Source organism: Nesoenas mayeri, assembly GCF_963082525.1.
Source record: "Nesoenas mayeri genome assembly, chromosome: 17".
Lineage (NCBI taxonomy): Eukaryota > Metazoa > Chordata > Aves > Columbiformes > Columbidae > Nesoenas > Nesoenas mayeri.
Window position 1 is genome coordinate 10,373,102 of NC_137565.1, and position 14,170 is coordinate 10,387,271.

The 14,170-nt window shown below is 44.9% G+C and overlaps 1 protein-coding gene across 1 annotated transcript in view; it reads right to left on the bottom strand.

Annotated features, from left to right (window-relative positions):
* The window catches only part of BICDL1 (BICD family like cargo adaptor 1), a gene marked incomplete at its 5' end in the record, with an annotated part of 45,599 nt that overhangs the window by 10,811 nt on the left and 20,618 nt on the right, over positions 1–14,170 (bottom strand). The window contains 4 exons of the mRNA XM_080355081.1: positions 369–587; positions 898–1,077; positions 1,446–1,592; positions 3,532–3,648. Of these exons, the coding sequence (XP_080211207.1) occupies positions 369–587; positions 898–1,077; positions 1,446–1,592; positions 3,532–3,648 (663 nt within the window). The remainder of the gene's footprint in view (positions 1–368; positions 588–897; positions 1,078–1,445; positions 1,593–3,531; positions 3,649–14,170) is intronic.

Here is a 14,170-nt window from a genome sequence, read left to right on the forward strand (position 1 = left end):
CATAAGAGAAATAACTGAACTGTGATGTATAAGACAATCTGCAATATTTCCATGTTGAAACTCCAACTTACCACAAATCTCAAAGAAAGCCTACTTTCATTAATTTTCCAGAATGACTCCCAGATCAATGACAGTTGCGATGAGCTTATAGTGGTCTGTGAGCTGAAACCCCGTGTGCTGGCTTGGTGCTTGGCCGAGCATTTGAGACACACAGAGCAGGCTGTGCACCATGACAGCCCATCTCTGTGGGTCACAGAGGTTTTCTCTGAGACCGGGGGCTTTGGAATCCAGCAGGAACCTGCAGCAACCTCTGTCACCTGGGCAAGGGGACATGCACAAGCCAAGGTCTCCCTGTGCTGTCAACTTACCGTGGAGTCTGCTCCATCCAGCACATTTTGTATCAGTCTTTTCAGCTCGCTGAGAGCTGCCCGTAGGCTGCCGGCTGGGACATCTTTGGCTGATGAGGTTTCTGAAGACTCATCCATGGAGGAGTCTGTAGAGACCGCTGAGTCTGCGCTGTCGTTTCCTCTGAGGTGAGAGCAGAGATATCGCACTTGGCAATAAGCTTCCCAGAGCTGCAGCCTCAGCTGGAATGAGAGAGCCTGGCATTAGCCTTGGAACATCAAGACCATGGAGATCCTTTTTCACAGTGAAGTGGGGCATGTGATCACCCAACCTCACCAATCTTTGTCTTGCTTGCTATGTTAGTTTTGAAATGGATATAGAGATTTACTTTCATATAGTCAGAAGGGTGTTGATACCAGATCTGGGACAACAACCCCAATTTTCTGGCTTTCGGTTCAGCTCCAAATGCAGATCAAATGCATTAAACTCCCTCTCTCTCTGAGGCTGGCCACAGAGGTCCACAGGCTTTCCCAGGGGCTGGAGGGCAAATACCTGTTCTCGTTCTTGTTCCAGCTCCTCTGCCTCCATGCTCTGCTCTATCTCGGATAGCAGGGACGTGCTGGTTGTGTTGAAATTTTGGAGACTTTTCTCCTCACTGAGCTCTTCTACTTTCCCCTGCAGCTGCCGGTAGGACAGCCGCACCTCCTGGAGCTCCAGCTGGCTTTGGTGCAGCTTGCAAAGAAAGTCAAGGAATTCGTCAAGGAAGCAGGAAAAAAAATATTAGTGGAGGTGATACAGACTGGATGAATCTCTTGGCTTGTGACGCAGCTGAGAGGGAGGAATGGGTGTCACGAAAGAGGGTTCCCAGCCAGGAGGGAAGTACTCTTGGCCGATATTGCTATTTATTGGAGCTTAGTAATCTCCAAGCATCATTGGACACTGTTTAGACTCCAGAAAGATAAAAATAGCAGGTTAATTAGCACCAAAATGAGGAACATTGTGAAGATGTTGGGACTGATTATCTTCCTGGTCAATTTACCCCAAACCATGTCTTTTACTCCATTTCCCCCTTCTTCCCTGTCCTGTTGCTGCCTCCTCACCTGCAGGTCCTTGTCATGGCTTTGTCTCTCCAGGATGAGGACTCGGTCCTGCAGCTCCTCCACGGTTCCCTGGAGCAGGTCATTCTCCTCCATCATGGCACTAAGGCGATGCTCCAGCTCCCGCTTTCTGTCCGTCAGCATTTTGATCTGCGGAAGAAAGTGAGGCGGTGTCGGACCCTGCACTTTCCAAGGAGCAGAGAGGAGGCAAATCACATTCCCAAGAGATGAAAGAGCAAAAAGCAAGAGTATGCATGGAGGTGTTCTGTACCTGTATGAGAGAAACTGTATGTATGTGTGTGGTTTAAAGCTTACGAAGGCTCTGAAAGGAACCTCCTCTTTCCCCAGGCTGCATGGGCAGCTCCAAAGGGGCTGGGTGTGTGCTGCTAGGAAGGCAGGGAGAAGGCAGAAATGTCCACATGGATTACGTGGAGACCAGCCCTGCCCACCCCTTGTACCTTAAAATTTACAAGACTGGGCAAAACTAGTTACTTCTCCTGGTTGGTACTCATGTGAGCATGGTCATATTTTCTCCTGTATGGGTGCTGGAAACCACGGGGTGAGTCGGTGGGATCCTGCCACAGCACCGCCCATCTGCTGATCTTAATTGCTGCGTGTTCGCCAGGGATTTTTCTGTCTTTTTACTTGTGAAGGCTCCTTTCTGTGCCATGCTTATTTTTAGTTTCCCTTTAAAATTGGTTCATTTCTTTTAATTGTCAAGGGCAGTAATTTCAGGTGAAGAGGGACAACGTGCCAAGCAAAACCTCTCAGTTAGCTGGGGACAGTGCAGAATGAATCAGCACTAGCCAAGGTCACTTTTTGTTTAACCAAGAAAATGAAGCCTTTTCCCAGACCAGTACACGCAGGTCCTCTGGGGACTGGGTATGCCATTTACCAGTCCAGTATAACCCTAAATATTCCCTATGGCCTCCTTTCAATTCATGGACCATAGATACTTCCCACTACTTTCTTGGCTTTTTTGGGACCTTTTCTCTTTTGCTGCTTTCCAAGTTGCTGGAAAGATTTGGCTGCATGAAGAAATATTAGCAAAGTGTGTGGACTTGCTATTTCTGCAGAGTAAAGGTTGTTGTAGGTATCAGAAAGCTGTTCTTAGGTGACTAATGTTTTCTGAGATGTCTCTTCCCACCACCATCATGATTTGCGTGGGTTGGAGAAAAAAGAGTGTGAGAAAAATAAGAGGTATAACACAGAGATTGTATCCAGAGTTCATATTTGGTATCCAAAACGGTAATGAACACCCTGCGGATGACCATCTAACAGAAAAAAACATTGCTCTGCTGCGGGCCCTGGGCCATGGGAAGGACACAGGGGGAAAAGGATTTGGAAAGCAAGAGGCAGGAAGGAGGTGAGAAGGCAAGGTGAGGCATGCATGGTGACAGGCATGCATGATGACAGCGATGCACACGCAGGCAAACCCTTTCCGAGCATCCATACTTACTTCAAGGACCTGCTGCTCCACACCAAGGGGAGGGGAAGAAAAGGCGAGGGACCAGCAGGGAACAGGTGGGAGTGGGAAAAAAAGAAGAAATTGAGAGATTTTAGGAAAAGCTCTTCCAGACAGCTTATAAATAAAAAAAGTGGTAGGATAATAGAGTTGGACACCTTCTACCCCTCTAGTTCCTGCATATGTGGTCCCTCAGTGACCCTCATCAGGGAAGGAAAGAGGAAGGAAGGTAATATCATTCCTGTTAATAGACCAGAGCTAAAACAGGCAGGGGCTCCTTGCCTTCCCACGTGCAGGGCTCAGAAGCAGGAGAGGATTGCTGCTTTCTTTGCAAGCATGACAAACGGAAAAAAAAATCAAACCAACCTTACAGACCTTCCTACCATGCCCCAGAGTTTAACCTGTACTGGGCAGCAGTCCTGCAAGAGCACAGCCATGTTTTAGCTCCTGGAAAATCCTCATCCATTCATTTTGCAGGTGTGTTTGTGACTGAGGTTGAAGCTGGCGATGTCACTCTAGCCAGCCCTGGGTTACAGCAAAAATTCTTGCTGTGGGAGTCCTTTGCCCCACAGCTGCCATCCTGGCTGCCTTTTAAAGGAGCAAGGCTGAGCGCAGGAGACTCACCTCAGCCTGGAGACTCTCGAGCCGCACGATGTGTTGGCTGCTGGAGGAGTGTTTCTCCCGAAAGTCCTCCCGGAGGGTGTGGACCTGCAGGGAGAGCTGCCGCTCCACCTCCGACGCCTGCAAGGAGACACCAGCTGGCGTTACCCCAGGGGGTCATTCCATGGAATGAAAGCAGTTCTCTCCTCCCACCCATGGGAAGATCTGCCCCAAAATGACTTTTGTGCAAGCCCTAGTTTTGGCAGAAACTCTGGAGCCTGCAGAGTTTGGATGAGGGAACAGCTAATCCTGAACTGATGTTGAGGAGAGCAGCCATTTAGACCATGTTGATTTTCTCTGTGGGGAGCCAAAGGGACACAGCCCGTAACTTTCTTCCATTGCAAAATAGCATGATGACTCCCATGCCCTACAGGGAATTTAATTTTCTTCAAAAATAGTAGCCTGATTGTGGTTGAGGAAACCAGGCCACTTGCAAAGGCAGAGGCCAGGGAATCGCCACAGACCCCAGGAAACACTGCTATTAAATTTACACTTTCTAAGCCTCTAAACATCTTTGGCACAGCTCTAAAATAACAAGTGCTCTTTGCCTCTGATTTCTGGCTCCCATCAGGGCCAGACGGAGAAGCATCCGCTCCAGAGGACCGTCAGCGTGGGATTGCTGGGCTTGGCCCTTGTTCCCACTCCAAAGGAGCGATGCCCCATTTATGCAGGTGTTTTGAGGACAGGGGAAAGGCCATTTCTACCTGCAGGATCCAGCCTGCAGGCAGCCTATATAAATGACAACTTAGACACATTAACTACTCTCCAGACAGCTTGATGGCTGATTTTTACATGGTGAACATGCTTGTTTAGGCTTGTAAGAGAACATAAGGTTTTCATGACAAATCCCTAATGAGACAGCACAAATGGATGTTTTTCTATTTAATTAGCTTCCATCAGGTTCCATTACACGTAGGCACAGACCTCCCACTCTGGCAAATTAGCTGGAAGGGAATTGATCCCCCTCGAGAGGCAAATGCCATCAGCGGCCACAATGCTTTCAACAGGGAGGTGAGATGGGAGGGAGAGACGGGGGCAAGAGAGGAATCCCAGAATGTCAGGGATTGGAAGGGATCTCAAAAGCTCATCCAGTGCAATCCCCCCATGGAGCAGGAACACCCAGATGAGGTTACACAGGAAGGTGTCCAGGCGGATTTGAATGTCTGCAGAGTAGGAGACTCCACAACCCCCCTGGGCAGCCTGGGCCAGGCTCTGCCACCCTCACTGAGAAGAAGTTTCTTCTCAAATTTAAGTGGAACCTCTTGTGTTCCAGTCTGAACCCATTACCCCTTGTCCTACCATTGGTTGTCACCAAGAAGAGCCTGGCTCCATCCTCCTGACACTCACCCTTTATATATCTGTAAACATTAATGAGCTCACCCCTCTGTTTCCTCTTCTCCAAACCAAAGAGACCCAGCTCCCTGAGACTTTCCTCATAAGAGAGGAAAACCCGCATTGGGGCCAGTGGCTGTGGGCAGGTTTGGGAGAGCACCCTTACGTCTGGCAAACGTGGTCAGGATTTGCTTCAGAGTGCTCTGGCTGACAGAGCCCAAGGCAGCAGCTCCACCAAAAGATGCAACGTCTTTGCTCCAGCAGCTTGTGACCTGAGGACTGAGCACACAGAGCCAGCCTGAGCTGCCCACAAAGGCAACACTACACTCTTTTAAAAACGGTCCCTTATTTTGCACAGTATACAGCAAAATAATCCACAAAAGGCTGTTCTGGCTCCTTCAAGAGGAGGGAACTGTGGCTGCACCCAACACTGCTTGCTTGCAGGGGCAGCAGAAGACGGAAGTGTGGCCACCAAAAACAGCCAGGGTCTGGCCACCGCCTTCTGGAACGAGAAATGGTTTCCAACAGTATCTTGTCTACCAATTGGTTTTTAGTTCCCTTCTTATCCTGGATTAGCATAACTGATCTTTTCCTCTTCTTCAAAGGCTCACATCAGAGGTCTTTGCATATCACACTCACCTCATTTAATTTTAAAAACTTTCCTTGCATGAGCAGAGTACACAAAATATAATGATAGCACAGCACTATTGGAAAGGGTTGGTTATTTTTCTTCTCTTAAGCAGCTATGGATTTCAAAGCATCCTGAGCAGCTATTAATTGGTGACACTAAAGAAGATGGATGGATTGTGCTTTTTTTGAATGATTCACTTGCTTTTGTAAAGACTGCTGAAACATCTTCATGCTGAAATACTCCGCAGGAGCTGTCAAGGATGAAAAAGCACCAGATGAAAAGCATCGAAGGATTTTGCCTGCAAGATGCTGACCACACTCCCAAGGAGCATAAGTGGTACCAGATGAGGTGACACACCAGTATTTGACGGTTAACTGTATAACATAATTTATATGCTAGAACAATTCTATGTATAGACAGTGTAAATGTATAATACAGCAGTAGGAAACAAGGGAGTGTTAATGGCAGTGTAAAAATCTCTGGTAAGACAATATACAGCTGGTGTTGCTAGTTCTGGTTCTCATGCTCAGATTGGAGCAGGTGAAGGGATGGGCTGCAAGGGTGATCCAGATCATGAAAAGTCTGTTATACGAAAGGAGACTAAAAAAGGATGGCGTGTTTTATCTCATGCAATGAATGCTGAGAGAGGACTCCCTATAAATACATCACGGATAAGGACACAGAAGGGAGAAGCGCTATTTAAGTAGAAGCACAATTTTGGCAAAAAGAATTGTGTGAATAAACTGGATAAGAGTACATTAAGGCTGGGAATACGAAGATTTCTACTTTTCCAAGGAGCTGCAGTAGGATTCCTCCTCCTTCACCATTACAGCAGGAGAAATGGTGGCAAAAATTAATCTTGTGGTGGAGCTGGATCACTTTATCATGCAGTTTCTTTCAGAGGGCTACCTACAACAGAAAGGAAATGAATTGACCTCAAAGGTCTTTTCCAGTACTAGACTGCTTGCAGGACTGTAAGGTTTGTATTTACCAGCTTTAAATTATCATCTGGAATTTATCTACTTGGAGCTCAGCTTATGCACTCACACATCTTGTTCCTGATGTTATAGCCCACGTGGAGGGAAGAAAGGACTTACTTATTGTTAGTGTTTAGGGCCCTAAAGCAAGGCAGGATGTCACAGTGTCCCCTCAGCATACACCATTCACATCCTATCTCATGCAGTAAAGTAAAAATAATACTTTCTTTAGCCTCATTCAGTGTCGAATATTCTCTCTGACCAGCCGTTTAAAAGAAGTAAACAGAAATGATGGTATCATGTGTTTCCCTCTACAGGAGAATGAGAAAAAGTCTTCATCCAGTTCTTCTAGACATGGAAAAGGCTGATGCTTTTGGTCTCACCTTTGCAAAGATTTGATTTTTTTTAGACATGAGACAAAATCTTCTGAGCTGAGCCCAGGTCATGGAAACCCCCTTTTCATGCTACATTTGTTTCAGAGGTTATTAACACTGCTGCTGAGCTATCCTTTCTAATTGATTATAAACTCCAGATTTTAACATCAATTGGCATTATTTTATGGAAAGCTACCCTGACAGTCTCTGATATTTGTCAGGCTTTGTGGTCTATTTTCATACAGCGTCTACTTGGTTCTCCACACTCCTTTTGCTTCTAACATGCTCTTTTCCTTAGTGTTACCAGAAGATGTAACATTCTATCTGCATTTTCCCTTCATTGCTCAAATAAGCAATGGCTTTTGTTGAAGCGAATTTCTTCTGCCTCAGCCGGTCTGGCTCCACTGTCATTATGCAAACTATAGGGCTTTCTCTTCCCCATCAGTGTTTTCCTAAACATTAAAAGCTAAAATGTTTTGTGGCTATGTCAATCATTTAGTGATGCATTGATTTTGCTACAGAGAAGTAATATTCCTTCCAGGAAGGCAGACATATATCGCCCAACATCGTAGCTTTGCTCTGTAGTTAAGAAAGAATTAATTTCCTGGGTATAGGCAAATTAGCCAACACAGCCAGCAGGCAGGGTTTGAAACATATCTGCAAAAGCATAGACATCAATTCACAATTAGATATATTCAATCAACTGTGAGATCTGCTTTCTGGACTTCAGGCAAGGTTTAGATGAGATTTGGGCAGGGCAAGAAGAAAACAAGAGCAGGAAGACATTTTGGCCCCTGCTCTAATTAAAAGCCTTTTTCACTGCAAACCTGATTAAGTTTCTCTCATTATTAATTCTGAAATTCTAAGATACCCCAAACTATATATTTAATTGAAAAATACAGCTTGCCAGTTACAATAACTCCATGAGGTTTAACATCTGGAATATATGAGCAATAAATAAATAAAATAAAGATAAATTGAAGCACTGACACTCCTGCAAAGAGGGGATCCTGGAAATGTTTGGGATGGACTGTGAGAAATGAATAGTCCGTAGGTCAGTCTCATTCAAAGAAAATCCTCTTTGGGGGAAGATTTGCTAAATAAAACCAACCGCATACAAAATATCCAGCTCTAACTCATGTCAGAAACAAAAGGAGAATGGCAAAAGTTTAACAGACTGTAGCTGGATGAAGAAACCAATGTTTCCATACAATTTGCTTCTACAAACAAGATGATTCAAATTTAACAAAGGATATTGAAGATATTATTGCCTAAAATAGCTAAGAAAGAGAAGTCCTAATTAGTGCTAAATTTGTAACACTCAGGAGAGCATGTTACCCCTTTATTAATTTGTCAACAGCTGAGTTCGAGGGACTCCCTGTTCCCACTGTGGCTCCATTAACACTTCAAACCACTAATTGCTGCCTCCCCTGGCTTCAGGTTCCTGGATTCCCAGCTCTTCTCTGGGAGGAAAATATATTTGGCTACCAAGTCGCAAGCAAAGGAGGAAAAACCAAACATCTAGCCTTAGAATAATTAAAATCAATACATCAATCTGGCTGCTGAGGACTGGGACTGCTGCCCCACCACCGCAGCCAGCACCCCGGCTCCCCAGTGCCCGCCGGCTGTGCTGGGAAGCCCAGTTTTCTGGGTTAACTGACCCATGCCAAGAAAGAGGTGAGGCCATGGCTATTTTCCAGCCTTTGGCACGCTGGTGCCATAAGCAACCATCTATATTTTGCATACCTTGAGGCTGCCCAGTTTGGGAATCTTTGGGAGATTTTTACCAAAGTGTTTCATTCAGGTCAACTTCAATTTGTTACTTGAAGCATAAGTCTATCCAAGAAAGGGCTTTTGTAGTAGTGGCGCTTGCCTTTTGTCACCCTTTGAAGACTTCAGTTCATATTTGGTGATTTATGCACACAGACGAGGGATTTCCCTGACACGTCCCTGGCATGTGGCACCATCAGCCCCATTATGGCAACGTCACCACACGTGGGGAGAAGAGCCATGGCCAGACGCCCACCCAACCGCTCTCTCAGACCCCTTCCTCAACAAGACAGGGAAGAAAATAAGATGAAAAAGCTCATGGGTTGAGATAAAGACAGTGAGATCATTTATCATTAGAGGAATTAGAGGTAAAACACCTTTGCAGTGTTGCAACAATGCCGCTTCGATTTGGTGCAAGATTTCTTTTTGTGGTTGGTGTCCTCAGTGAAGTTTGTGAAGGGTGTGCCATGAGCACGTATTCTAAGGACAGTTCTGAAATACATGTATCACCACAGTGAGCAGTTAAGTTTATTCAGTTTAGGTGTCTGGGCAGCAGGGCTGCGGGACCGCTCTGAGGGGAGGACACAGCCGGTTCCAGCCGGTTCCAGCTCAGCTCCCCTGAGGGGCACAGCTGTGCCTGGCAGCGACGCCTCTGGAAAAAGGTACTTAAGAAAGGACAAAACACTGTCTGGCAGGGATCAGTGAGGTAAAAAATGTGAGAAACAGCCCCGTGAGCACCAAGCTTCGAGGAGGAGGAGGGGGGACCTGGTTAAGCCTTCTCCACAGGACCTGTTCCCACCGCTCCCCAGTGTGGCGCAGGACGCGGGAGCTGGGGAGCGCTGTGTGTCATGGCCAGGGCCTGCATTGTCCCCATCTCTGCCAAATGATGTGGTGGGGCCGAATCCTTCTCTCCTTGCTTCATCCCTCGCTCTGCTCCCATCCAGCTGTGGGGAAATTAAACTACACAAAGTACGTAGCAGCTTTGGTCCTGGTGTGAGAGCTGCCACTGCCTGAAGAAGCTGTGTGGAAAAATGAGAATTCAGGAGATCTGCAATACTTCCAAAATATTTTGGTTGTAAACATCCAGCAGAGACCAACAACATCGACCGCATGGGATATTTTTAGAAAAAATTGATTTTTAAGACTGGAAAAGTGCTAGGATAGTGCTATGTAATATACACCTATCCAATAGCTATAAGCAGACTGGCAAGTGGATTAAATACCAGGAGCTGGAGTGAGAATATCTGCTCAGCTTTTGCAGGTAAGATTTACTTCCTAACACAGGTTTCTTTCTGCTCAGGAACATTCTTTGCAACCTGCCATAGCTCCTGTCAGCCCTCTCCTCAGTGTTCTTGGTTTTGACCCCCAGACAACTGCTGCTTCATGTAGGTAAGATCTGCGAGGCGATCACAGTAAAGACATGCAGCATCCAGCTCTTCAGGCTTCACTGAGGGCCTGGCATGGGAGTCATACATCTATGTGAAACCGTGAGCTGGATATGGTACCCTATCTCTCTGCCTCTGTCACCCTTTCCAGTGTAATTCAGGCAAATTACTTCATAGCTGGCATTTCATGCCTTTATACTACACACCTTCAAACACTCAGCTACCTGCAACGGTCTTTACACTCCTGCAGGTCTCCTCCTGGTTATTACTTCTCTTTTCCTACTCAGAGCATCCAAGAAGTCCATATGTGCTTAGACAGAAGGGTCTGATTTTGTGGCACACTGCCTGACCTTTGTTACAGCTGTACAGGTTGATGAGCCTTCCCTTCAGTGGGAAACAAGGTGATGTAGAGTACAGGCCAGTGGATTTGTTGGGAGGTCCTTTGCTGACAACAGTGGGTGGACAAATGAGGAAACAAATGAACATTTTTATTAGCACAAAATGGATCTGTCAAGAAAAAAAGGTAATCAAAGATTTAAAGGATGAGGATTCTTAATTGCCAAAGAAGGAGTCCAAGTAATGGAAAAGAGGCACTAGAATTGCTCTTTTGTAAACATCAGGCTCAGGAAACATTACTGAGAACTGTAGCATTAAACCTACTCCAAGAGGACTCTGTGAGACAAAGGACAACAGTCACACCTTATGCTAAGATCTGCACTACTTCCACAGTCATGATACTTTGGAAAGATGATATGTTCTTGCTGTAGATCTGTTCCCCTTTCCTTTCTGTAGGACAAGTAGGAAATGCTTAGCATGTCCTTTGACCTCACTCCTATTTACCTGAGTTTTACAATAAAACAAACCAAAAACCTAAATAATTTCTTCCCAACACAGTGAGGAAGCAGTGCTGGATCCCAAAGCAGTGGGATCTTGTGGCTGGCAAAGAGTAATGCCCCATCAGCTCAGATGCCTCACACCTGGAGGCAGAGGCCAGTGGGAGCTGGCTATAAGAGAGAACAAGGAGCAGCTGTGTCTCTTTTGTGTGAGGGGCTGGGCTTGCACCTGTCCCTTGGAGTGGAAAAGTGTTAGACTGGAGATGTTTAGCCCTTTCTTGGAAACCTCCACAAAACCTGCACCTGCTCAGTCTGAAGCTGGATTGCCTGTTTAGGGGGATGAGAAGTTTGCACTGGCTGATCTCTGTTGTTTCCCATGTTTCTCAAGGCTGGAGGGCTGGAAGTGCTGCTGGAGAGAACTACTGTTAATACTCAGACACAATAAGGTACTGCTACTATTTTTTTTTTCTCTGAAAATGTCCTTGAAAAATCCTTTTAACAGGGATAGTAAACTTTTGCTGCATCATTAAGCAAAGCATGAAAGAGTAGATACTAAAGATTTTTCTGGCAATTGAATTGTGTTTTTTTTTCCTTCCCACAAGGCTAGCTGATATATGATAAAGAGTTCACAAGGCAAATATCTGAATGCTTTGGCGAAGGGCTTAGAGCAATGAATGCAAAATGGTGGTCTTCATCTTGTTGTTCAGTAAGTGCTAACTTGGATAGCTGTTTGGCTGAGGCCAAAACCCATTAGCTTAGGCTAAATGATTTGATGGGATTAGGATCTGTGATTTAGAACAGAAGTGAAGGCAGTTGTGTACCATGTGGGGGCAACTCTAGCTGGGTGTAATGCCTCTAGGTTCATTGTTTGAATGAAAGAAATGTTTTCACAACTGGATGTGGGTTGTGCACGTGGTTTAGGAGGTGCTTAAACACGACCCTCTGTGTTTTTTGTGGTTTATTCTTGACCAAAGCGTTTGGCTCTTGTGGAGAGGAAAATACAGCGTGTGGAAAAATGAGTCCGCCTGCTTCCTGTGGGAGGGCCTGCCGGAGGCTCGCTGCTTCGAATGCTGCAATAAATTAGCACTGGAGATAACTCAGAGGACAAAGTGTGCCTGGAGGACACACAATGCTAAGTAGTGCACACAGTGGCTCTTGCTCTCTGTGTGCAAATCCTGCTTGCAGAAGGAGTGTGGGAGATGAGGCAGCTCTGCACAGTGGCTCCCAGCACTGGTGTCTGTTATGAGGTTCTCAATGTGAGGCTTGTTGGCAGCAACTTGGCTCCTGGTTGTTGAGAAGGAATAGGGTAATAAAGTGTAATGCTAGCAGGCTCTCCTAGTTCTGTGTCGATGCTGTATGTGACCTTGAATGAAGCATTTGTTCCTCTGTACTTTAGTTACCTATTTGTAAATAGAAGCAGAAAGGCTGATAGCTTAAATAGTCAAGCCTGGTTACACTAAAGTGGGGCTGAAAGGAGCCACCGCATTAATTTTGGGGGAGCACAGCTTGGGTCCAGTGTGTTGGGAGGTGGTCTGGGGCTTTCAGGTTAAAAAGTCTGTTGTTCCCCCCACACCTGTGTGTGAGACAGCAGGTTCTCAAGTTTTGCCTTGGCTGGACAGAGGGAACCACTACAGTTTAAAAGCTGGATGGTCTGTGTTTTGCATTAGTAAATTCAGTGGTCTGCTCTCCTAGATAATTTCTAATGCATTTCTAGTGCTTAATTTCCATTAATAAGTTATTTTTCCTGGACAAAAGGCATATTTTATCTTGATAGAGCATTTTGGCCAAGTTACCTTTGATGTGTGGTTTTAATCCAGATTTTTTTGAGCTCAGCCTGACTTGTCTACTTGAGCTAAAGGATGAAAGATATTTCTTCCAGTAAATTTCTAGAGAGCCATAAGTGTAGGTCAGATGATAGCCTAATGGAATACAAAATGCTTGACTAGTTTGGAAATAGCTGAACTGAAAACATGAAGATTTAACCTGGTCATTAAAACCTTTTGAAAAAAAGAAGCAGAAGCATATGATGGTAGAAGCAAAGTGCAAAGCAATATGTGCTCCTGCTCTGAGAGGCTTTGCTGTCTTTGTCTTCCCCTGGTAGCCAGATGTCAGGACAGCCAATCTCCATTCTTGAATTTATTTTTTTATGAAGCTGTTTTGGTCTAGGACTCTAAACCTGGAGGTGTTCACACTCAAATGTCTGTGCCTGGAAGCAAGAGATGATAATTAAGCTTCTTGCAGTCTCTTACTCTGGCTTTAAGCACTCTCTCTCCTTTATTTCAAAGAAAATGAACTGAGTTCTATTGGGGATATCTAATATGTGATGGCAGGTTAGCAGCTCAGCCTGCTCTTGAAATCTTCATCTATATACTCTGTTAAGCCCAGAAATATACTCTTTGGGGATTTCATAGTAATATAGAAACGAGAAGCTTTTCAATGTATGTAGCCCTGACGCTCAAACTTGCACATACAAACACATCTGAGTGCCTGAAAATACTGGTGTTCAGTCCCATATGTGTGGAATGAAGGGATGCCAAAAAAGATGAGGAAAAATTCAAGGTGTTGGCTTAAAATATATTAATATCTTTCAGGAAGCCTTCAGACAGGAAGAGAGAAAACATTTTCTAAAATGTAGACGTATATTTAAACTTTATGGTAGATCGACCTGGGAGATGTTTTGTTGGCTTTTAAAGCCCTGCTGACCCCCAACAGCTTCCATCAGGCTGTTTCTTAAAAAACAGTACTGATGTGTTTGTTAATTTCTTTCACAACTTGATAAATTTATTTCGAAAGTCAGAGGAGGAAGAGCTAAGTTTTCTTTTTTTTTGAGTTTGGCTTGACTGAAGCAAGATAGAAGACGTTCTGTGCAGAAGGCTTATTTCTCACAGGCAATACAGTAAAACTTACGGCTGCTTTCTGTAGAAAAATAAGGAAACCCAAGCCCTGTAGTGAATATTTGCCAGGATGGGAGCTACAGCTTCAAAGTATTCCATTAAAGCTTTCTCTTCACTGAATGTTTTTAGCACTGATAGATGCAGGGTCATAAATGAAAGGTGAGTGCTATAAAAATGAGTAAGTGCCTCACAAAGTTTTTTGGCAGGGAGCAACAAAACAAAAACAAACTCAAGAAAACAAAGCAAAACCAACCAAACAACAACAAACCTCAAACGAAACAAAAAACCACTACCAAACAAAGAAAACCTCAAGCACACGCAGCAGCATGTCACAATTGCAATGTGCAAATAAAAAGGTCCAAATCTACTTTCTTGAAGGATTTTTTTCTGAAGCTATTGGGTAACAT